A 26,643-nucleotide genomic window follows, 5' to 3' on the forward strand; every position below is an offset into this window, starting at 1 on the left:
AATCTGAGACTCAGGGAAACGTGGCATCTTCCAAATTCATGGCAAGGCTACAAAGAACAGAAAATATTTATTGACCAATTTATTAGTTTTCCAAGCCTTCCATTTCAAAATGTAGTTATTTCACAGATTAGCTATGAAACTCCACCTTGATGATAGCATACTAAAGAACATGAAGAAATTACATTGCTTTAGTTTCTAAAATAGATTTTTAATTTCTAACATATTAGAATAGTTAAATAGAAATCACAAAATAATATGCTTATGTTTTATATGCTTATAATTTGAGCATAGTTTTTTGAGTTGGAAATTAAGTTTTAGAATTGCAGTATAAACAGAAGGGAAACGTGTGAGTCCTTTGGACATTCCCTGCTGTTGATCACAACACGTATAAACAACTGCCCCCAAGCTCTTGTAAATATGAGTATCTTTGCCTTAGCCCTTTACTATGTTTTTTCTGTTTTAGCCATCCTTTTTAATCCCACTTGTTTATCTTTTCTTAAAATGTGCTAACTATTCATAGCCACAGATATTTTTATTAATTCTACTATCTTAGCTTCATTTTCTCTGTGGCACTTGCTTTACAGATATCTCAGTGGAGTGAAGGATGTGTTACATGTGCTGCTTTGCTGATCTGCCCACTAGACTCCAATTTGACTCGTTTTCATATCTTGCTTTCCCAGAGTCTGCTGTCATTGCGAAAGCATTGTTTATTGGTCTCCCTTTCTTCTTTGCTGCAGAACCTTGATGCTCTGCACGACCACCTTGCTACCATCTACCCAGGAATGCGTGCACCTTCCTTCAGGTGCACTGATGCAGAAAAGGGCAAAGGACTCATTCTGCACTACTACTCAGAGAGAGAAGGACTTCAGGATATTGTCATTGGAATCATCAAAACAGTGGCTCAACAAATCCATGGCACTGAAATAGACATGAAGGTAACAAACAGCAATGGAGACTTCTGAACACAGATGACACCTAAAAATATTTTAAATGACACTCTTTAAATGTACCTGCAGTTATCACTGTTAGTGCTCTTCCCTGGAAGTATATAACAGTGGAAAGACCAACAGTCTTCTATATTTGGCCTGGGAGTGCATTATACAGGATTTTTTTTCCTTCTGGCGGCAGATTTTTCTAATTATATATTGTTCAAGGCTACAAGAAATTTACTTTGCATTCTCTGTGAGCACACACCAGCTGGGAAGCAGAAGGATATGTGACTGACTGAGCTGTGGGTTTCAGCATGCAAAATATCCATAATATGGATAGTCAAATTCTAAGGCATTATAAAATTATTATTTTATAGATCATTATTTCTTTGTCGATTTTTGTCTGCCCTGAAATATAGCTGGAATGACTAATTTTGTGAATGAAAGTGTTTGTTTTTGTTTTTGTTTTTAATCAAGTTAATTGGTGAATGAAGCCAGGTCTGGTACTTTAAAAATTGTGCTATTATTGATAATACACACTCTTAGTTTTGAGTGATAATTTCAAGGTACTGATAGGGCAACCATATAACAAAGAGAACCACTGTTTTTCTTTATCTCTGGCCCTTAAAGTTTCTCCCAGTCAGGCTGCTTTTTATGTGTTCAGCATATTCATACCCAAGAGTCAATTCTCAGTAGCCTTAAACTTGAAGCCAAAGTGGGGAGTTAGAGACCTTTTTCCAACCTTTATTTATAGAAAACCTAATAGACAATTCTTTCTTATAGATCATAGATATGTTGTAACACACTTGGGAGGTCTAAAACCCTTAAGTAGAGTGTTATCCAATATTAAAATAGTAACATTTAATTAAATTAGAAAGATATTCCGCATATTTAATCTCGTAAAATTACGTTAGAGTTCATGGTTTTCTTTCTTTCAGAAGTTGGTGTTAGTTCTTATGTGGCACTTGTTGGTGATTCCCAGGTGCATCGTTAGTTTTTCTACAACCATTAGTAATGGCAGAAACCACAATTACTTTTGCATCAACCTAATAGAAAGTAGGACTGTGTATAACATGGCATTATCAAATGCAAACATTTAAAAATTAAAGCTTTGGGTAAAGTATCACAATTCATCCGCGATCGGGAAGCTCACTGGTATTCAATCAAAATAGTATATACTTCACATTTCCAATCTTTTGTTCTTGACATTAAACTAACACAGTATCGCCCAGGCGCAGTGGCTCATGCCTGTTATCCCAGCACTTTAGAAGGCCAAGGTGGGGGGATCACGAGGTCAGGAGACTGAGATCATCCTGGCTAACACAGTGAAACCCCATCTCTACTAAAAATGCAAAAAAATAGCCAGGCATGCTGGCGGGCGCCTGTAATCCCAGCTACTCGGGAGGCTGAGGCAGAAGAATCGCTCGAACCCGGGAGGCACAGGTTGCAGTGAGCCAAGATCTCGCCACTGCGCTCCAGTCTGGGTGACAGAGTGAGACTCCGTTCTCAAAAAAATAGAAAAAAAATAAAGCAAAACAAAACAAAAAAAACGAAAAAACACAGCATCTGTACTGAGTGAACCTATATGCATATTGTATGCACTGTTGGTTTTATTTTTATTTAACCAGACTGAGAAAGAGGTAGGTTCATAGAAACTTCAGAAAGAAACACAAATTAGGACACACTTGGAAACTACTATTACTGTGGTATTAGAATCTTTGGCATGGGAGATTGATGGCTTTAGCAAACTGTATGAAATTCAAGTATTTACTTAATTATATGGTTCACTTTATAAAATATTTAAATTCTCTTCTGACCATTTATTCAAGTGCTTCAGTATGAACTTCTGAAATATTTGCATTTTATAAGTATATTTTGTGCATTTAATTTTTTCAAAGGCACTGTTTTGACTTCTTGAGGCATTCTCACATTAAGTTTATCAGGTCCAGAGATACTAGACAATTTGAACCACATAATTAATACTAGATCATGTCATAAAGTGATATACCAATAAGAAGTTAAAAATATGATGAGAAAAGCTATTTGTTTTGCCAGTTTGATCGAAGCAAAAAAATTGGAATTGAATAATTAATTCATAAGTTTAGGATACATGTAATTCAGTTTCTCTAGTTAAATAGAAACAGAGTAGAACATCAAAAGTAGGCCTGACATTTAAGGTTGACTCTCTTGCCTTGTCTATGAGTTAGGGAAATCAACCTTAATGTGGTAAAATTTTCAAATTATATATAAGGATACTAATATTTAACCAGTATAGTAAGTTATTCTGACAGTGAGGTAGTAACATCCCAGTTTTGCTACAAAATATATCTAAAAGAATATATACAACAGCATCTATAGTTAATGTGATTTGTTTTTAAAAATCGCAGAGAATGCGACAGTGTACTCCTGAAAAAAAAAAAAAGAAAAGAAAAATGAGCAACATTTTGTTTTTATTTAGCTGTAACTGAAGAAATGTTGTCCCACACTTTTTCCCTTTTGGGTCTGTTCGCCGTTGAGATCGAGTTTTCCCTTTGTAAGAGGGCTCATTGCTTGCAATTTCTTAACCTAAAAAGAAAAGGAAAATCTATACTTTAATAATGTATTTGCCTGTGAATAATACTTTAGAAATGTAGGGTTTTTTTACATTATAGATATTAGCTCACAATTACGATTACTTCCTTAGAATGAATTCCTAGATTTGCAATTAAATCAAAGAATCCACAACATTTTAAGGAATTTGTATGCCTATTGTCAATTTATCCTTCAGAAAGATTAATCAAAATACCCCCTCATCAGTGGTATTTGAGATGCCTCTTTTTCAGTACCTTACCCAATTTAATATTGTAACTTTTTTTTCTTTTTTTGAGACAGAGTCTCGCTCTGTCGCCCAGGCTGGAATGCAGTGGCATGATCTCGGCTCACTACAACCTCTGCCTCCCGGGTTCAAGCAGTTCTCCTGCCTCAACCTCCTGAGTAGCTGGGATTACAGGCACCTGCCACTATGCCCAGCTAATTTTTGTATTTTTAGTAGAGATGGGGTTTCGCCATGTTGGCCAGGCTGGTTTCAAACTCCTGACCTCAGGTGACCTGCCGGCCTCACCCTCCCAAAGTGCTAGGATTACAGGCATGAGCCACTGCGCCTGGCCTGGTATTGTAACTTTATATATTTGCCAGTTGGTGGTTACAAATGACATTGCATTTATTTTTTAATATGAATCTCTATCAATTTTATTTCCCATTGTTTTAAAATAGTATTGTAATCTTATTTGATAGTGCCAGCTTGTATGGCTTTCAGGTTGTTGACTATACAAGTGTGCTTGGCTGAGAAGGCAGAGCCCACAAGTGCTTTTTTTTTCTAATTCTACCAAAGAGACCATATAGGATACTGGGGAACTGACACCAGGTTTGTAATTTCACAATGACTATTCAATCTTCAAATTTTATAGATCAAAGTCCAGAAATATTTTCCTATTTTAGACATATGGAGTATTTGCATATATGTATTCAATTTTTGTAATTAATCTTCTAAATGCGGTATTCCTAACTCACTTTTTATATTTAGGTATTTTTATTAAACTGAAATGAAGACAATTCATGCCATTTCCCCCTTTGATATCCAGGTTATTCAGCAAAGAAATGAAGAATGTGATCATACTCAATTTTTAATTGAAGAAAAAGAGTCAAAAGAAGAGGATTTTTATGAAGATCTCGACAGATTTGAAGAAAATGGCACCCAGGAATCACGCATCAGCCCATATACATTCTGCAAAGCTTTTCCTTTTCATATAATATTTGACCGGGACCTAGTGGTCACTCAGTGTGGCAATGCTATATACAGAGTTCTCCCTCAGGTAAAATGACAGCACACTTCCTTGGGGCCTGAGACAAAAGCCCATAGAAATACTATTGTTACAGGCAGGCATCCATTCATTTAACCCTCTGACTACATATTAGGTAATATGCAGTTTATTGTAAGTTACACAAATTGTTTAATTGTGAACTACGTGTGTATTTGAGCATACAACAACTTTCCCTAGGACAACTATTTTTTTATAATAATCACATACAGAAATAGTAGGAATGTTATGTAAGAATAGTATACTTGTTTCAATGAAAAAAATGGGTAACTTTTTAGTAACAGTCACCTTTCACATGTTTATTTATTCACTGAATAAATATTCATTGGATATCTACCATCTCTAAATAGCTTTAAAAATCAACTATTGATTGATTTTTAAGGGGGGATTTTAAAAAGCACTCACTAAAACACAAAATGATAGAGATGATCATGGATTGAGTAGAAAGAGCATCAAAGGAAGCAGTTGGGCTGATGATGAGAACCTACTGTTGACTTCTATGACCGATCCATTGGTAAAATCCTTTATGCTTACTCTTTTTTTCTTAAATACTAACTTTTGGAGTTATATATGGCATGTGTTTAGAGATACTTTTTGCTTGTAATTAAAGAGTCTTGAAAATTCAGGATTAACCCAATTGGATCAGGTGAAACGGAAGCAGAGTAGTGTGCTGCCCTGGCTCTGGTACTGACTCCATCTGTCCCTCACTGTATGACCTTCAACTTGTTACTTCACCTCTCTCAGCCTGTTTCTCTTTGTTCTGGCATGAGGATAGAAAGCATATGAAAAACACTTAGTTCATTGTAAGCAATCAATCAGTGTTACCTACTGTTTTCACTTTTAGCCCTCTAGATAAATATTAAGAGAGTGTTTGCTCATGTTTTTGGTATTTTAATTACATTTCAAGCCATACACATTTAACATATCACTGTACATTTTAAAAGATAATTTTCATTTTTTTCTTCTTCTGAAAATGCATTGTAAATTTGTGCTAGCTTACATTTGAATATTAGTCATCTGAATCCATATCAGATTTCATGTTTTTGTAACTATTTAATGTCCATTTAATCACCGAGTTGTATAGATTGAGATTTGGGTTCATAGTTCAGCTAAGTTTCCCTTGAATTATAATAATTATAATTTTCTAGTTTTAAATATAACTGAGCTGATTTAATCAGGTGATTAATATCAAAGTATAAAAACTATTTCAACTGATGAGATACTCTTTGCTCTCTATCTGCATTTTAGCTCCAGCCTGGGAATTGCAGCCTTCTGTCTGTCTTCTCACTGGTTCGTCCTCATATTGATATTAGTTTCCACGGGATCCTTTCGCACATCAATACGGTTTTTGTATTGAGAAGCAAGGTAATCAAGATATTGTTTCATTAAATGTGAGAAAGGTATCTTACAAATTAGAAGTATTCCGGGGGAAAATTATTATATTCTCTGAGAACGTATGGAGAGATAAAACCCAGACCTCAAAGGAAGATCTATTTAAAAGGCAATAACATTGATTTTTGGTTCGCCTGAGGAGCAGTGGGACTCTATCAACTGATTAAAATTAACAGAGGTAAATTTTAGAGACTGTCTTTCTGAGATGGCCTTGTTTCACATCAAAAAAAAACAACATGTTTTACTCCCTGTACAGCTACAGTGCCTTATTTTAGAAATCAGAACTAAAAAGGATTTTTTTTGGAACTTCACTCAAAACCACTTATTTATTCTTTCTTAAATTGTCTATTGTTCTTAGTAGCACTTTTTGGGTGAATAAGAGTGATAAAATATTCACACAGTTGATAATTTAGATAGTGCTGGGATCTCACGGTTTCTGTTCTTGGGATAGATACAGCAAAAGTCAGTTTCCTAGAGTACCCATTGAATCCTTTCTGTATTCGGAACTGACTGTTATCCAGCTGCTGTACGAATACAGGGTGGGAGAATGGGGAGGCTTGGCTTATTCTTTGAGAGTCTGGTAATGTATGTTGTAACCATACTGGAAATCGGGGATAAAAAAGATTCACAAAAGCTTGAAATAATTATGCTAAGAGTAGCACAGTTACTGTCCTGAATTCAAAGGGGACAGTCACTTTTCTGCAGTGTTGCACGGTAGCCACTAGGCTTATTACAGATCTCTGACGGAAGGCCCTCTCCTGTTCTAATGATGCACTTATTCTGCTTTGTGGTTTGGTGGGAAATGAGATATGTGTGTCCTTGTTGCTGAATTCTTAGGTAGGGAGAAAGGCATTCGTCAATGGTTATATCTTGCCTTTTCAAGGAAGGATTGTTGGATGTGGAGAAATTAGAATGTGAGGATGAACTGACTGGGACTGAGATCAGCTGCTTACGTCTGAAGGGTCAAATGATCTACTTACCTGAAGCAGATAGCATACTTTTTCTGTGTTCACCAAGGTAACAATTTTTAGACTAATTATAATGGCTATCAATACCTATCTTTAGCTAACAAAGGAAGGCCACAATATTTTATTCCATTACATTTATATATTTTCTGAGGTGTAATTAGATTTTACAGCCCTTGTTATGTATTGCTTTATAACAAGGATAATCTTATTTAATATTTGCTAATAAACTCAGAAGAAATCACATACTCTGTGTTATTTGCCATGTCTTAATACATTTGTGGAGTGTTTATGCCATTACACCGTGGGACAAATAATCTACGGTAAGCTAATTCTATACTTTTGGATCTTCAAAATAGGCATTATGTAGAAAAGCGATTTTTTAAAGCAGCTAATAGGATGGCATAATAAATACACTGGTATATTTGACACCAAAAACTTGTCTTTTCTACAGTATGTTAGCAAAAAATCTAAAGGGTCTTTTTCTGGGTTTGAACTATTTTAAATTAAAAATATTTACCTACTCTAGGCCAGGCGTGGTGGCTCACGCTTGTAATCCCAGCACTTTGGGAGGCCGAGGGGGGCGGATCACGAGGTCAGGAGATCGAGACCACGATGAAACCCCGTCTCTACTAAAAAATACAAAAAAAAAATTAGCTGGGCGTGGTGGCGGGCGCCTGTAGTCTCGGCTACTCAGAGAGGCTGAGGCAGGAGAATGACGTGAACCCCGGAGGTGGAGCTTGCAGTGAGCCGAGATTGCACCACTGCACTCCAGCCTGGGCGACAGAGCGAGACTCCGTCTCAAAAAAAAAAAAAAAAAATGTGGTCTTAAAATTTCTGAAAAATATCATAAACTTTGTAACAACCTCCTGTTATATTATTACTATTGCATTATACATTACATAACAATAATATATAAGGCCAAATAAGAATAATATATTGGCGCAGTGGCTCACACCTGTAATCCCAGCACTTTGGGAGGCCGAGGCGGGTGGATCACAAGGTCAGGAGTTTGAGATCAGCCTGGCAAACATGGTGAAATCCCGTCTCTACTAAAAATACAAAAATTAGCCAGGAGTGGTGGTGGGCACCTGTAATTCCAGCTACTAGGGAGGCTGAGGCAGAAGAGTCGCTTGAACCTGGGAGGCAGAGGTTGCAGTGAGCTGAGATCACGCCACTGCACTCCTGGGCAGCACAGCAAGACACTGTCTCAAAAAAAAATAATAATAATAACATGTAATTAACTGATAAGTATATTTAAGATTAATTAAATATTATTTAACTATAACATATAAGAATAATAGATAATATAAGGATATGGATGTCTTTTCCCTAAGAAATAAGTATCATGAAAATAAAAGAAACAAAACTAAGAAACATAAACCCTTTTTAAAAAGATTAATAAGCTACATTGATCTAAAGATGTCCCATCTGCTATCAGTAAGTGTTTTCTTCTTCTGCCTCTTTACAGGTTGAGCTTAGGAGAATGTCAGCTTCTCATTAAGGGCAATTTCTATTTATGAAAAGAAAGGTTTTCTTCAGAAATAAAAGCAGAAAATTTGGAGTTTATTTGTTAATTCCCATATGCAGATATTGGTCACCCAGTGAGAAAATTGCAGATTGTCCTATGAGACGTGCTCAGGTGTGTAGGAAGATTTGTACTCACACTACATAAACAAAAGATCAATTAAAAGTAGTTTTACTTGTAAAATAATTCTAAGATGATTCTTTTAAATTTAGAAAAAATTTAATGGTTCATTAAAATAATGATATAGGACATTTTTAGAACCATGAGACCTTTATGATTTAAGTTTTGTAACTCAGTATGAGTATTTTTGACCATTCATTTTTGAACTTACAATCCTGTTTTTTCTCTGCTCATGGGCAGGTCTCGTATACCTTTGGCCAGTGATCTGGCCTCTTTCTAGATGTATCTTTTTCTGCAAGTGGACTTACATATCCATTTTAATGAAATTAAAAGGCACCATGTATTTCATTAGTAAAATCTTTGATTCTTTTATGTTCTTTACAGGTATGCTAATTTTTTGTTTTGCTTTATGAACGTTGCTCCTAAGAATATATTGCATTAATCCAAAATTCTGCAAAGTCACCCCTTTTAAAGAATTTTGGATAGGATTAATTCAAAAATCTTCAAATTATTAATCCCAGATTCTCCAAAGTCATAATTAATTTTTTTCATTTTAGAGTAATTATTATTTGGAGTGGCCAGAAGTAATGACGTTGCATTAAAAAAATTCAAGCCAAAGATATAACCTTATGCCATTTTAACCAATTAGGTTTTGTTGTTGTTGTTGTTTTTTGAGATGGAGTCTCGCTCTGTCACCCAGGCTGGAATGCAGTGGCATGATGTCGGCTCACTGCAGCCTCCTGCTCCTGGGTTCAAGCAATTCTCCTGCCTCAGCCTCACGAATAGCTGGGACTACAGGCGCTAGCCACCACACCCAACTCATTTTTGTACTTTTGGTAGAGACGCGTTTCACTATGTTAGCCAGGCTGATCTTGAACTCTTGGCCTCAAGTGATCTGCCCACCTCAGCCTCCCAAAGTCCTAGGATTACAGGTGTGAGCCACTGTGCCCAGCCTCAAAGAGTACATTTTTAAAAAGCAGTTAACTTTTTACTTGTTAGATCATCACTAAAATAATAAACATTATTATGTTGTTGGAGAAATGACACAAGTTAAAATGATGATGCATAAAATTCAGCAGGATTGAATAATGTTTCAAATAAATGAGAAAAATTTGTCAAAGAAAAAGAAGACATGAGAGCCAGAAGTAAGAATGACACATAGTCTTAGATACATAAATTACATGCTGAGGATGGGTCATAAACGTGGTTGGGAATTTTTACTCATTGTTTCCAAAAGGGAAAAAACCAGTTACAAGATTCATAGAATACAGAAAGCAAAATAAAAGTATCTCAAAAGAAGCATTATTATTCTTGAGAAAGAGAATAAAGATAGATTTGTTTCCTCTCCTTATGATGAGAAAAAATTTGAGAATAATAAATTACAGCCTGTGTTAAATACCTCAACGTATGTTTTCTACATGATCGTTTCAATTTAGACTGATGGCACCAAAAAGGGCAACCCGGTAAAAATACATCTCAAGTTCACTGCTTTTTGGTAGACGTTTAAATATCTAAGAGAATAAACTCACAATCTTCATTCAATTCTCCATAATTCTATGGTCTTCAGCCTGATGTTTTGAATGGTAGGAGGTGGCAGGATCAGATTCCTTGACAGAAATCAGGATTGCATTGTCATGTATACAAGTTGAGACTGATCTTGCCTCATTTCTCCATATGACAGTGTCATGAACCTGGACGATTTGACAAGGAGAGGGCTGTATCTAAGTGACATCCCTCTGCATGATGCCACGCGCGATCTCGTTCTTTTGGGAGAACAATTTAGAGAGGAATACAAACTCACCCAAGAGCTGGAAATCCTTACTGACAGGCTACAGCTCACGTTAAGAGCCCTGGAAGATGAAAAGAAAAAGACAGACACGTAAGAATGTAACACTTGGGGCACTACTGTTACTCATAATATAATGTGACTCTACTATATTTAAGATCGAGAACCAGACTAAAAAGCCATGTGACCTGTAATAGCTCTGGTGCAGTAAATAAAATCTTTCACATTGCTTTTAAAAAGAAATTATGCTTAAGGAAATAAACCAGTCTTAATGGTAGTGGAAGTATGTCTGCTATTTTTAGAAGCCAAGTTGGAATAATATAGGCCAAAATATCTTTTGGAAAATCATGAGAATAGCTCAAATTCAAATTTAGTTCAAAAATTAAAGTTTAACTATCATTTACTCATGCATTCTTTCATACAAGAGTTATATATTGACCATCTTCAGTATGCTGGGGGCTGCCACGTGCAGAGAGCTACTCTGCACAATGAATTTATCATTGGCCATTACATGTTTAAAAATTTATTTTCTGGGACCTTGAATTTAGGATTAGAAAGAAATGAATCTGACAAATTGTAATATCATATGTAATGACAACAATTATATCTATAGTGACATACATTAGCAAAAATATCAAAATATAAAACATTTCTGTGAGTGGTGGATTAAATTATGAAATATTGAGCAAGGACATGAAAGATAATACTTCATTTTCAAGAAATGTATTTAAGTAAGTACATAGCATGCATACTACTTGGCCTTGCTTTCATATGCTAATTAAAAGCACATCACTGACATTTATAAGCTATTTTACCCAGGTTCTTATGTGTTGGTTTTTTAATGTTTATATAAACATTTCGTGGAGCTTCTAAGACCTTAGGACTAACGTTCAAAGTCACATGGGTTTGTAGGTTTGAGTTACTCAATATTCTGTTCTGGCTGTTTGTATTAGAAAATCATCTAGGTTTCACTTTTTTTGTATTGTGACTCAGTTTGCTAATATCTACATTCATGATAAATAGATAAATAACCAGCATTATAAATAATATATCCTTTAAATTATGACATATCCAGATATTCTGTACTGAAAAAGCTCTTAATTCACTTTTTTTCCTAAATTGTCAGCTTAAGCAGAGTATTAGCTTCTCTTCTTAGACCAGGAGTCCAAAACTGGGAGTTGCTGGGAGTTAAACAGAGGCCTTGTCTTTAATAACAGTAGCTGATAAGCACTTATCACAGAACTACTTCTTTGTTTGGATTCCCCAAGGTGGGTTTCACATTCAGGAACTATTTGCACCATTTCCAGTTACTGTGCTTCAAAAATCCTTATATTATATTTTAGATTATTAGATTTAGAATTTGGTTTTTGTAGATATTTGGGTTTCAAGGTGATGTCATTAGAAACCATTTACTATTAATTTTCTTTAAAGCCAAGTAGTTCTACTGTTCATACTTACTATTCAAATATAGCTGTAATATTTCATAAAACATTCAATGTTTAAAAGTTGAAAATGAAAGACTGGAGAAATTCTACTATGACTAGGAAAAACATTGAGAGCTCAGCTCCATTTTGCATATTTAAACTTCCCACATATGCCCTTTTGCTTTAGAGCCAAAGGCAGGAAGAAAAAGGCAGGAAGGCCTCATTTGTTCCTCTTCAGTCTTCCAATCCAGAGCTCATAGGTCTAGTTTCTGCTTCTTTCCCTCTAAATTCAGCAGCTGTCATCCTCCTCCTGTGTGCTCACAACATTTGTCCCTTAGCATGGTCCCCGATGTCACCATAGTAGTCTCAGTCGTACCTAAAGAAATATAATATTTTATTTTCCAGACCAGCTTCCACTAGTTTTATCAGTTTCTCCTATGGAGGAGTGAGGCATGAATGAGACTGGAGAGAAATTCTGCTTCTTTTAGTATTACTTACCAAAAATAGAGATGTATTTCTTATTCTAAGAGGCAAATCTGTTTCTATTATTGTGCTATTCATATCATGTTTTAGGTGCCGGTAATGACAATCTTCATACTATGACTATCATAATAGCCAGGTCAGAATACAGGACTACAAATGAAAACTTTGGTTTTCTATTACCAGTCTTTTTGTTTTGTCTGTTTGCTTGGCTTATTTTGATTTGGTTTGAACTAGTTTGGGCTTGTGGATGTCTTATGTGATTAGAATGAACAAATAATTTATGTTTTCTGTAAATCCTTGCTTATAAATACGGCTAATATTTGATGCTAATTTTAGAGGATGTCCTGCTAGAATCCAGGCCTTTAAAGTACAAATGACATTGATGCTGTGTGAAAAGGACAGCAAAAGCGCTAAAGGCTTTCCCAGCATTTCTTACAGTGGCTTTCTCCTCATCCCACTGAACAGATTGCTGTATTCTGTCCTTCCTCCATCTGTTGCCAATGAGCTGCGGCACAAGCGTCCAGTGCCTGCCAAAAGATATGACAATGTGACCATCCTCTTCAGTGGCATTGTGGGCTTCAATGCTTTCTGTAGCAAGCACGCATCTGGAGAAGGGGCCATGAAGATCGTAAACCTTCTCAACGACCTCTACACCAGATTTGACACACTGACTGATTCCCGGAAAAACCCATTTGTTTATAAGGCAAGTCTTCTTCATCGTTGACTGCAGAGCTATCCAGAGGCTGGCGTTCTGAGCCTCTCCTCCAGAGGCCATGCCATCACAGCTCTCTGACTCCAGTACTGCAGCCTTGAGTACAGTGAGCCTCCGTGTATTCACTCTTTACCATGTTCTTAAATAATTGCCTCTTGTTATAAAACCATCTCTTCCTTGTAACCGCAATGAATGTTTCATGGAATGGGTGATTCCCTGGTTAAAATGAAATGTTCACCATCTTATTTGCACTTAGGCTAACAAATCTGGACAGGCTGTTTATCACATTTAGTATAAACATAGCATTCATTTTAGTGCTCTGCAAGAGACATTTTTACTGAGATATATAAATGCCTTGTACAGTAAAGAAGTCATGGAGAATGAGAAGGACTCAGATTTGCCTTTAGATAACATCAGCTTGAAGAAGATAAACATTTATAATGCGTTTTTGCCCTTTGTTTCATTTAGAAATAAATATAATATTGGAAAAAAGAAGTCAGTGGAATATTGCTACATAAAGGCAAGAATGTTAAGTAAACCATCCCTAGGTATCTGGGGTAATATAACTACACAAGGACTATTTATTTTATAGCCATTTTCTGAGGTACACTGTAGCATGTGGTGAGCACATCATAAAAATAAATGATTAATGACCGTGATAAATCACTGGACTTCAAATGGTGGCTCTCCATGCCATCAAGCCATCACTGTTTTAGGGAGAAATGTAAAAAATTATTCTTCTGAATTATAAAGTGATCTGAGGTGAGAAATTAATAGCTTACTAAAGGAAAAATAATTCTATGTCTGTACCTGCCCATCATCAAAGACCCCAAGTGTCCGTCATGTGTGTAAATTATAAGTAATTGCAAGGTTTCATTTTGTTGGAGTTGAATATATTAGAATTTTAAGAGAATTAAAGGGGGAAGGAAGCTTAAAGTTGCTGGTAGCCTTGAAAAAATGTTTTTTATTAGGGTAATAAATGAAACAGTCTTTTTTATGCTAACCAGTGAACATCTAAATATATGTACTGTTAGGTGGAGACTGTTGGTGACAAGTATATGACAGTGAGTGGTTTACCAGAGCCATGCATTCACCATGCACGATCCATCTGCCACCTGGCCTTGGACATGATGGAAATTGCTGGCCAAGTTCAAGTAGATGGTGAATCTGTTCAGGTTAGTAAATGAAGCAGATATTGTAATAATGGTATTTCATCCAGCCCACTGTACTACATTCTTTCATAGACATGGAGATTTATCTACCTGTTTGAAATTATCTAGTCCGTTTCACGTACTGAAAGTCATGGGGATGAGAAAAAAACCTCTTGTACCTTCTAGTTTATTTTTTAAAATCTCTTTCATGTCTCATGTAAGTTACTAGATTCGCATCTTTGAAATCTTCAGACTTCAAATGTTTCTCTTGAGATAGGATATTTCCCTGGGGAGACAGAGACTTCATGGAGGGCTTTTGAAGTTGTCGGTAATATGCTTGAAATTCTTATAGACATCTCTTATGATGTTATATGATGACTCTACATTATTCTGTAATATAAAGTAAGCAAAAATTCGTGTGTTACCGGAATGGAAAACCAAACACCACGTGTTCTCACTCATAAGTTGGAGCTGAACAATGAGAACATATGGACACAAGGAGGGGAACATCACACACCCGGGGCCTGTTGGGAGTTTGGGGGCAAGGGGAAGGAGAGCATTAGGACAAATACCTAATACATGCAGGGCTTAAAACCTAGATAGTGGGTTGATAGGTGCAGCAAACCACCGTGGCACATATATACCTGTGTAACAAACCTGCACGTTCTGCACCTGTATGCCAGAACTTAAAGTAAAATTTAAAAAAAATTCATGTGTTAGTGATCAAAGTGATTGAAGCAAAGCTTTCTTTTTTGCAGATAACAATAGGGATACACACTGGAGAGGTAGTTACAGGTGTCATAGGACAGCGGATGCCTCGATACTGTCTTTTTGGAAATACTGTCAACCTCACAAGCCGAACAGAAACCACAGGAGAAAAGGGAAAAATAAATGTGTCTGAATATACATACAGGTGAGAGAAAATGTCTTGGTATTTACTGATTTGCAAAGAAAATGTGTCTTTGCATGTGGTTTAATTCTCTGAGAGATTTTGTTGCTTTAAGAGAGTTATCACCTTCACTCTTCCCCACTGCTTGTAGAATTGTTTATTTTTTATTTGAGAAGATTGTGTCATTATTTCCATTTTATATGATTTCACATCATCTTAGGAAATCCTGACATGATCATTGTTTCTAAAGCCTTGAGTTACCTTTCAGTACAACTTCAGCATTTGTTCTTGCCATCTTGGTTTATAACGTGATACATGTCACCTTCTCCATAAAACTTTTGTATACTTCTCTCTCTACTCCCCTTCCCTTGTCTTTTAGATGTCTTATGTCTCCAGAAAATTCAGATCCACAGTTCCACTTGGAGCACAGAGGCCCAGTGTCCATGAAGGGCAAAAAAGAACCAATGCAAGTTTGGTTTCTATCCAGAAAAAATACAGGAACGGAGGTATGACTAATCAAAGTGTAATTTGTGTACTTAAGACAGAGTATAAGTATGGAAAACTATAGCATAATCACTGAAAATGTATTTCATTTGAAAAGCATTCTTGCTAACAGAAATTAACTTTTAAGTAAAGCAGTGGAAATAATTGAACATTAATGAGCCAGTTACAATGATAAGTACTTTTTAGGGGATGCTTTAGTGACTTTTGTCCTCTAATGAAATGAAAACCAACAGACTGGATTGAGAAGGCTGCTTTTTTTCTTGCTGTTGTGGTTATTTTGCTCTTCCTCTGTAGTCTGGCTCAAAGGTAAGTGGGCTGTGAGTGGCTCCCCTGACCCCTTTCCTCAGCTCTCTAAGTTGGCTGAGATCACCAGCATTGTTAAATAACGGCTGTGGTTCATGGGAGATTTCTTAACCATGAAGCTTAAGATCCTTTTAAGGGCCAGGCTATCTTTCTATGGAGTGATTGGGGAATTTTGTAAATCCTAGTCCCTCATGTGTTTCTCCTAGATAGATGAGTGATTTTTAACTTGCTGGAATCTGATTAATTCCTTAGGGAAGATTTAAGTTCTTTCTAGTACTATGGTTATACTCCAGGCAGAGCCCATGTGCTAGAATGGACTTCAGAACAGTGGCACATCCAAAGTGGAATCACACCTCTCATTGAGGCCTTGCACACACTAAGATCATGGCTAGCCTCTTCCTAGCCTTTTGTAAGGAGTGGCATCAGAAGCAAGTTTGATACTTTGTTACCCTGTTGATGTGTTGTTTCTTCATGGGGGATGAGACTACATGCTCATATTTCTCTTTTAGTATGTATAAATTCTCTAAAAATGCTTTTAGAGCATAATAATTTCTAAAGGGAATAGAATGCCAGGGTTTGAAATATTTATCTTCTTTCACCTGGTTTAACATTAAATCATTTTCCTATGAGGTGGACATGCTTACTGATGTTCTTCTGATAACTAAACCATAATTACCCCAAACATTGGTCATCTTAGTCATGCGGTCCTGTTTTTCCCAGAATTATGGTGGGAATGATTTACAGAAACTGTAGATGTGAACATGGATCACACTCTCATAAAGAGAAAAATATATTTAATTGATATTATAAACCTCACTATCACTGTAAATCAATCCCTCTTTTCTTCTGCCTTTTTAAGGAAACAAAGCAGGATGATGACTGAATCTTGGATTATGGGGTGAAAAGGAGTACAGACTAGGTTCCAGTTTTCTCCTAACACATGCCAAGCCCAGGAGCAGTTCTTCCCTATGGATACAGATTTCCTTTTGTCCTTGTCCATTACCCCAAGCCTTTCTTCTAGGTATATCTCTCACTATCCGTTATTCAACTTTAGCTCTGCTTTTTATTATTTTTTAGGCTTTAGTATATTATCTAAAGTTTGGCTTTTGATGTGGATGATGTGAGCTTCATGTGTCTTAAAATCTACTACAAGCATTACCTAACATGGTGATCTGCAAGTAGTGGGCACCCAATAAATATTTGTTGAATTTAGTTAAATGAAACTGAACAGTATTTGGCCATGTGTGTATTTATATCATGGTTTACCAAATCTGCTTAGTGCTCCATATATATGTATATGTATATTTTAATGACTATAACATGTAATAAAGTTTATATCATGTTGGTGTATATCATTATAGAAATCATTTTCTAAAGGAGTGAATTCTAAGTTTTAGGGGAAAAATGCAATTTATTTTCAGACTCCCAAAGTTAAGAATTAATATGTCATGCTAAGGAAATAGTGACTATTTTAAAGTATGCTACTTCCCTTTCAGAAATATAGAATACACGTTTCTGTTATTAAAGTATTTGATTACTAATTCAAATCATGTGGCAATTATAATTCTTCTAAAATGCTATCATTTGTAACTGTATCCCCTGTATTAAATCTCATTAACCACAGGTGGCTGTTACAGAAAGCTGCATTGTTTCACACTGAGCTGTTACATTAGTTCAGGCTAAATGTTGGGAGCTCCAACCACATCCAAGAATAAATCTGGAAACACACTGCTAGGATACTGCTGTTAGAGCCCTTCTTGGTCTCGTATTCCCAGAAATGAGCTCCCTTTCCTTAGCTTAGAAGAATGTGATTATATCCAGGACATCACGTTCAGAAAACTTAGTTTGACTTCAGCATAGAATGCATTACTGTTGGAATAATTGGCCTCTAGCTCTTAAATGTCTCTGATAACTTATTAATATCTATCTTTATAAAATAGAGTGCAACTACTTTTGTGTAAAAATGTTTGCCTTTAAATTTAGTATTTCATATCAGCACATCGATATATGTATAAATGTTCCATGTTAATGTGTAAAAGAATCTGTAATAAATTATTTTTTTCACTTGTCTCTATACAGTTTTTATTTCAATAAAAATGATATTAACATTATTTATCATTTTATTAGTGCCATTATTTTGTAAATACATTTTACAATTTTGCCTATTTGCTACCATTATAAATTTTCACTGACTCCTCATAGACAGCATATTCTTAAATGCGATATTTCTTTTTAATACCAACAAAGTGACAGGAAATAAAGACTGGACATGGAAAGGGGAAACAGTTAAATATTGAATGTCATCAGCTTAAAGAGCTCTGAATCATTTAGGGATGATAGACATGTATACAAGTAATGAAAATATGTGATATTCTTAATGAAGAAATATTCAGATACAGAAATAATACTTAGAGAAAGAGTAACTTGAGAGAAAAGAGGTGAAGTGGGGATGGTTGTTATGCCTATTCTTGGGGGGACAGTTAGGAATACTCAGAAACTACAGTGACACTGTAATCTTCCCAGAATCCTACTTATATTTATTTAGCATCTACTTTGGGTAGGCACTGCTCAAGATATTTGAGATGTGTCATTGAACAAAACATCTCTGCCTTTGAATACCTCATATTCTAATTTTTACATCTTGCATGTTTTTAAATCTCTACTTTATTCTGCCAACACTCTCCTAAGTCCAGGCACTCATCATGTGTAACCTGAACAATTGCAAGATCTTCCCTATAAATCTATCTACTTCCTACCTTTGCCACCTCCATTCCACACTCCCAAATTGCTGCCAGAGTGGTCTTTTACAAATCCAAATTGGTCTCCTGCCTACAATCACTTAAATGCTACTCATTGTCTGTACACCTTAGCAAAGCATGCAAACATTGTCACCTTAACAAGCCTTATCTGCTAGTTGCTACCTTTGTAATTCTGTGCTTTGCTCTGTCTGAATGCCCTCTACCCATACTCTGCTGCAAATTTATTTCTTGCTAAGACTCAGCTCAATATCCTCTTGTTGGAAATTTCCCTGTTAGGCAAGTTTAGCTTCCCCTATTGTCCCAAGATCTTTACAATGGTTCACACATTATCTGTTTATATATAGGATTCCTTATTAGATTTTAAGTTTCTTATGGCTAAAATAGTTCCTCTTTCTCCAGATATTCCTTGAACCTTCCACAAAATAGGCACTTGACAAATATTTGTTGAACAAAGGAATGGAGGGAGTAGCCTCTTCGAGCAGTGAGGCTAGAAGCCAGATTTGAAGGGAATGAGAAATAATAAACGAGACTGCAGAAAAGAGGAGGCACAAAAATGGCACTGTTAAACTTGTGCTTAGAGAAAATCATGCTGACACTGGTGCAGGGGCTGATTTAGAGGGAAAGAGCCTGGTTTAAGGGTGGCATTAAGGGGCTACTGTACTTCATGCATAGGCCTGCTTTAAGGTGATGGCAGGACAGGAGGCTAACTGAAGAGCAGTCAAGATTCACATTAAAAGTGCGTAATAACTCACAGGCCAAAGAGGATGAGAAGGTTAGGGCCAAGTAGAAAGCTTCTGGCTTGCTTAGTGGGTAGTTGATGGTTCCATTACAAGTGGTGGAGGCTGTAGAAAGGTAACTGAGCTTAGAGGAAAGGTGCCTAATATTAGGCATGGCTTTGAAGTTCTGGTGAATACATTTCTGAGAAACAATTATTTTCAGGTAGCATTAATGTGTGGAGAGAATAGAACTTTTTTTTTTTTTCAAGTTGGGCCAAACTGCTTTGAATTTCCAAACAACCTGTTACTAGCTCCATGATATTGGTAAAGTCATTTAACCTTTGTGTAACCTGGTGAGTGGTTATTATAATCTCTGTTTTTACAATGATCTAACCAGATCAAATTGAAATACGAAGAAGTCAGAGGAGTTGGAACTTTGGCTTGCCATTTCAGGAAGACTAAAAGGTAATCCAAGAAATGCAAATTCACAAATCATTGGCAACAGACATTGTTATAGTTGAATCATGGACAGCACATGTCATGAAAAAACAGGAGGGTCAACAAGAAAAATCAATGAACACATTTATCTTTGCCAATTATTGAAACAAACCCAATGAAAACCACCAAAAAATTAGAACCAACTGTGGTGAAACGATAACAGTTTATCAGTTTTAACTGAATAGTTTTAAACTTTAACAACTAAATACCATTTTAAAGGTATATATTCTTAATTATATAAGTTATATATTATATATTTATGTATTTATTATATAGTATATATTTATTATATTATAGATTACATATATGTATTTCAGCACTAATTCACTATTTCATTCAGTTTAAATCTGTATTTCATTCACCAAATGATATGTTCTATTTCCTTTGTTATTGAAAGGAAAAATAATTTGCTTACCTCCCTCATAGGTTTCTTTCTTTTTTTTTGTACCACCCTCACTAATGGTTTATAGAACCTCTAGAGGGCAGCAGAGAATGCTGTTTGTAATTGAAATCTGAAAAAGAACTGAAAGGACAGATTCTCTCACAGAACAGAGTTCATCTTGTCTCCTAGCTGTCACTTCCTGTGTACAACCTCGAATTCACTCCTTCCACTCTTTCTCAAGTTCAAAGGAATATAATAAAAATAATCATTTCTACTCATTATGACCATTTGTATAGCATGAAATCTATCCACACGTATCTTGTCCTGAAATGTCACCAAAATATCTCCTGCTAATTTTGCAGGAAGGTAAAACATTTGCTAAAACAAGCAATTTGTAATAGGAACAATAGTTTTGTACAATATTTTTATGAGTAAACTAAGTTGCTCGTAGCGCATGTTAAAAGTTATTAAATACAAATAGGATACTATTTACTTATAAGGATAAAATTGGAAAAAAAATTTATTTTACATTAATAGAAAATGCTTTTGTGATTCTTCCTTGCTACTTATACCATATCAGAGAGGAGAAATATAGTGCAAATTAACAAAACAAAATTTAACAAAAAAACAAAGCACTGTACAGAGAATCAAGAACCTGAGTCCAATTCTGGTAAGGAAATCTTGTGGCCTTTACAAGTCACTTAACTTTACAACTCAGTTACCTCACCTGAAAAAAAGGAGCTGGTTAAGGTGATATCCAAAGTAAATTATTGCTCCAAAATCTCATCATTTTGTTGACAACAATTCCAGGGTTTTTGTGTCAGAAGCATTCTAACCAAAGCGACTCCATCTTTACAGAGGCTGGGTAAAATGAGGCTGAGACTTGATGGGCTGCATTCCCAGGACATTGGGCATTCTTAGTTACAGAATGTCTACAGTTAAGGGAATAGGTTAATAATGTTTACCGAGCAGACCCAGGACTTAACAACCCAGGAAATGTCCAGGTGTCCCAATATCTTAGGAACAAATGTATTCTTAAGAATACATTTTGCTTTAAAGATAATAATACAGATTCTTGTAGAACAATAGTTAAGCAAATATTCAGCTGATAAAATGCCATGCAGCAAAGAAGCAGGCTGAAACCCACCAAAACCAAGATGGCAGTGAAAGCCACCTCTGGTCATCTTCACTGCTCATTATGTGCCAATTATAATAAATTAGCAGGTTAAAAGACGCTCCTACTAGTGCTATGGCAGTTTACCAATGCCATGGCAACATCAGAAGTTACTCTATCTAGTCTGAAAGGGAGAGTAACTCTTAGTCCTGGGAATTCTCCACTCCTTTCCTGGAAAACTTATGAATATTCCACCCTTTGTTTAGCATTTAATCAAGAAATAATCATAAGTTTACTCAGTCCAGCAGCCATGCCACTGCTCCATGGAGTAGCCATTCTTTTACTCCTTTACTTTCTTAATAAAGTTGTTTTCACTGTACTCTGTGGATTCGCCTCAGATTCTTTCTCGGATGAGATCCAAGAACTCTCTCTTGTGGTCTGGATCAGTACCCTTTTCCAGTAACTCTTGTGCTAGGATTTTGGCCTGAACCTTTTGGGAATACAATCTAAAGTTTTGACAATCTAGTAGTGTTGAATAGATCAACTGAAAGACTGGAAAGCTAACTTCCAAGAAATAAACAAATCTGAGGTAAACACCTGGGTGAGGACTTTTTGACTCTAAGCTAAAATCAAAATGACTAAGGTCCTGGTTAGTGTATAACAGTATTAATGTTATGTATTTCTACTAAAAATGTGCCCTATAATATTTAATTATGTTAGCTAAATTTAAGTGTTTAATAAACAGTCACATTCTTGATGACCTGAAAACAAGGAGAGAATATATGTCTCTATTTCAATTATATGTATTCACACAATTGCTGTGGTACAGTCTATCCCAAATAGGGCTTAAATATAGGGTCCGGGCATAGTGGCTCACTCCTGTAAACCAGCACTTTGGGAGGCCAAGGCAGGTGAATCACTTGAGGTTGGGAGTTTAAGACCAGCCTAGTCAACATGGTGAAAACCTGTCTCTACTGAAAATACAAAAATTAGCCGGGTGTTGTGGTGGGCACCTGTAATCTCAGATACTCGGGAGGCTGAGGCAGCAGAATCACTTGAGCCTGGGAGGCAGATGTTGCAGTGGGCCGAGATCACCACTGCGCTCCAGCCTGGGTGTCAGAGCAAGAATCTGTCCCAAAAAGAAAAAAAAAAAAATTACAGGTAAGAAATATCAATATTACATATAGGTTGGGGTTTTTTAAATGTTATTCTTATGAAATATATTTCCCAATTATGTAAAGTAGTGACCACAGTTGCCTACCAGTTTTAGATCATTAGGGGAAAGGAGTCACGTAAAATTAAAGTATTAACTTAGAAAACACTTTTAAACTGTTGTAAATACTGTCCCTTTTGTGGTTTTCTGCATCACATGAATAAATTTCAATATATTAATAATTTTTATATACCCATAAATATAATACCATCATATCGTTCTGGACAACAACAGCACCTAAATCTGACACTGTGACTACATACAGTTTTAGATGTACTAGTACAAATGACGTAATCAAAGAGATTTTGTGTATTTTTGTGTAAAAATCATTACAGTCTAAGGCAGGCATGGGTGAAACCAGTGACTGAGTCCTCTGCTCTCGGGCAACTGGGGCTCTGAAGAGGAGGGGACAGGGGAGTCCCTGAGAAGTTTGTGTCCTGGAATCCGAGACAAGGTGAGGGCAGGGCCTGAAGAAAATACAAGTCTCAGGAAATATGTAGATTTCAAATTGATCTGACAAAAAACACTAGTGGTCTGTCCAAAGAAGCCAGTAGCCAGAAGAAGCATTAGAGGCAGGAAGCATTATGAAGTTAAGTGTGTCTGGTGTTGGAAGCCTTTTGCACAGTGCTAGCTTGTGTGTGCAGTGATGCTTTTGGCACCTGTTTAATAATTGTATATCCTCAATCGTAAGTATTGGACAGGATATTGAATAATGGGTGGTTGCAATTTCTTAATATATTAGTATAACTATTTTTTCCTCTGAAGCACAGTGTTTTTAAGTCCGTTTAGAAAACTGCCGGGCGCAGTGGCTCATGCCTATAATCCCAGCACTTTGGGAGGCCGAGACGGGCGGATCACGAGATCAGGAGTTTGATACTAGCCTGACCAACATGATGAAACCCCGTCTCTTCTAAAAATGCAAAAATTACCCGAGCGTGGTGTCACGTGCCTGTAATCCAAGCTACTCAGGAGGCTGAGGCAGGATAATGGCTTGAACCCAGGAGGCGGAGATTGCAGTGAGCTGAGATACCGCGACTGCACTCCAGCCTGGGCAACAGAGTGAGACTCCAGCTCAGAAAAAAAAAATAAAAAAAAAAACTGCAGGGGTAATGTCTAACAGCATGGTTTAATGGGAATACAATGTGAGACCCAAATATAAGTCACATATGACATGTGGATTTTCAAATTTAAAAATTTCTGGTACCCACACTTCAAAAAGTAGAAAGAAACCAGTGAAACTGACTTTAATAATATGTTTTATTTAACTCAGTATAAGCAAAATATTATCATTTCAACATGTAATACATTTAAAATCATTAATTAAATATTTAAAATCAGTGTGTATTTTAAAATCAGTGTGTATTTATACACTTTAAAATCAGTGTGTATTTTACATTTTGCAGCACATCTAATTTCAGACCAGCCACTTTTCAAGTGATCAGTGGTCTCATGAAACTAGTGGCTGTCATACTGAACAGTGCAGGTCTACATATACAGGTTATTGATTGGATCTTTCATCCAAAACAATCATCTTAGATACCTGATTGTTTTGTTTTCTCCTTACCAGAAAATTGGATCAACCTTGTTATTTATAAAAACAAAACAAGTAGCTGAGTAGTTGAAGTGGTCATTAAATTAAGAAAAAAGAGTATAGGCAGGTTTATACTTTTTATTCTGATTTATAAGATGTAGTTTTCAATAGAGTGTTTCTTTTGAACTTTAACATTCTATATACTACAACATAATATAAATGGTGATAAAAAGAGTAATAAAGGGAAAATGAGTTCTATATGAGTTATTTCTCAAACAACATTTACAGAAAAGGTGTACTATTTTATAAGTTGCTAACATTAGCAACTTCATGATTTGAGATGATAAAGGATCTTACATTTTCACCTGACAATTATTTTACAGTCTTTTAATAAGAAGCAATTATAAAGCACTAAGAAGCACCTATTATCTTTTGACAAAGTTAAGGCTCTTTATAAGTATCTAGTTCATCAGTCAGTTACCACCCACATCATATTTCTTTTTTTCATTTGTATTCTTGTTAAAGGTTGTTCTTTCCCTGTCAACCCAACTTACTCTTTTTGCACTTGACAGTAATATTACCAAAGTATTAACTGAAAGTGAATTATGCAAAGGTTGACTACCAAAAGATTTGTACCCTTGAATACACATGAACAATTTTTACTTGATTTGCGCTCAGTAAAGTGTATCAGAATGTTCAGAACCCTTCAGACCTCAGGAGGAGCAAACGTTTCTGTCACACTGACCATATGTCTTTTTGTGAATTTACCAAAAGTTCTTCCTGATTCATGAATGTTTGAAATTCAAAACTCATTGTATACAGCTTGTTTGGCTATCTTGACATGTAAAGCACTTTTAAAAAGAGTCCTTTTAAAGATAGTGTTAATAGTATAGTAAAAGTTATAAGATTTGCTTTTAAAATATATATTTCTTTAAATATTGTGCTGTATTATAACTGACCATCAAACAACAGACATGAGAGTTGAGATAAGGGGTGACCAGATCCCTGCTGCCCCTCAGGCTCACAACTACCAGCATGGCAATCAGGGAGCAATCCTACAGTCACTGCAAGTTCAATGGTGATTTGAACGTTTTACATGTTTAATTCTTGCAGCAATTTATTAAGTATATACTCTTATTATCGACTCCATTTTACTCATGAGGAAACTGGAGCACATAAAGTTTGGGGAACTGCCCAAATGTTAAACAGAGCGTGACTGGGTAAAGCCAGTATCCATACCCAGCCAAATGGATTCCAGAGCCCAAGCTTCCAACTAGGATGCTCGGACGCATCTCATAACAAAATAAGCAAGCGACTGGCAAATGGTGTACATCTGGTGGGAGTTTTAACACCAGATGAGTGTGTGTCAGGTGACAAAGTTCTAGTCAGGCAAGCAGGCAAGGAGTGTGAAGAAGATATGGCAAGTGGTATTGGCCCTAAACTTTACGACTAACTCTGAACAGCAGGATGTGGAAGCCTGGGGCACAAGCAGTGGGGGGTGAAGCAGGGAAGGCAAACATGTTCCCCTAAAGGTGGATCACAAGACAGCAATTATAAAGGCTAGACCGGGAGAACCTATATGTTGTGCAGGAGGAAAAACAGCTTGATGCTAATTCACCCCCTATGTATAAAAGGTTTACATTCTTCTGCCTGATACCCAGATTGGTTCTAGAGTTTTCAGATTTTGGGATTGATGAGCTCCAACAGCAAACCCTGATGAACTGTACAAGTAGGAAAAGAATGTCCTTGACTGTATCCTCCCATTAAGGCATCTGCTAAGAGAGCAGTCTTGCTGGATGTGGAGGGAATCTTCCATAAAGGTAGTCAGCCTCAGTCTTCCTCACTCGGCCACCATGACTAACACTTTCATCTTATTTGTATGGGCTTCTGACAACGGAAATTTGGGGAGGGAGGGGGCTGTTTCTAAGGCTTATAACAGGTTCTTCCAGAAATATAGGAGAAATTTTTCAGCTTTCCCAATCTAAGTTAGGTCTGTGCTTCCATAGTATCTGAGTAGAAGACTATTGCTATTCTTCTATCTGTTACAATTTTAATGATTTACGTCTTCTTGTCAAATAGACTGTGGGAGAAATCAGGTCAGACACTGAACATCCACTCATTAGCCCCAGCAGCCAGTTCCAGAGCCTTGTCACATAGTAGCGGTTCAGAATTTTCAGGTATCCTTCCTCCAAATACTGGAGAATGATTGGTGAAGAAGAATGGCATTTGTACAATTTGTAAAGTATCTGTGTTTTCCACTTGATGGTCTGTTTTTTGCATTGACTATAGATTTATTTACTAGAATGGCCTTCCCATCATATACATGTGCACATCCATGACTGATACCACGTTGTAGTTTTTAACAAAGCATTGTTGAACATTTGAAG

The 26,643-nt window shown here is 36.2% G+C and overlaps 1 protein-coding gene across 10 annotated transcripts in view; it reads left to right on the forward strand.

Moving 5' to 3' along the window:
- Positions 1–18,113, forward strand: part of GUCY1B1 (guanylate cyclase 1 soluble subunit beta 1) — a 48,265-nt gene extending 30,152 nt beyond the window's left edge. For 6 of the 10 annotated variants that reach the window (XM_055276222.2, XM_063638318.1, XM_063638319.1 and 3 more), the window contains 10 exons: positions 738–935; positions 4,550–4,780; positions 6,035–6,151; positions 7,062–7,195; positions 10,473–10,670; positions 12,950–13,187; positions 14,231–14,371; positions 15,106–15,260; positions 15,616–15,742; positions 16,903–18,113. In XM_055276222.2, the coding sequence (XP_055132197.1) occupies positions 738–935; positions 4,550–4,780; positions 6,035–6,151; positions 7,062–7,195; positions 10,473–10,670; positions 12,950–13,187; positions 14,231–14,371; positions 15,106–15,260; positions 15,616–15,742; positions 16,903–16,926 (1,563 nt within the window). In that variant the 3' untranslated portion in view covers positions 16,927–18,113. Of the gene's footprint in view, positions 1–737; positions 936–4,549; positions 4,781–6,034; positions 6,152–7,061; positions 7,196–10,472; positions 10,671–12,820; positions 13,188–14,230; positions 14,372–15,105; positions 15,261–15,615; positions 15,743–16,902 lie in introns of all 10 variants that reach the window. The other 4 variants (XM_055276221.2, XM_063638316.1, XM_055276216.2 and 1 more) reach the window with 3 other exon arrangements.
- The last annotated feature ends 8,530 nt before the right edge of the window (positions 18,114–26,643 follow it).

Source organism: Symphalangus syndactylus, chromosome 4 (genome assembly GCF_028878055.3).
Source record: "Symphalangus syndactylus isolate Jambi chromosome 4, NHGRI_mSymSyn1-v2.1_pri, whole genome shotgun sequence".
Classification (NCBI taxonomy): Eukaryota; Metazoa; Chordata; class Mammalia; order Primates; family Hylobatidae; genus Symphalangus; species Symphalangus syndactylus.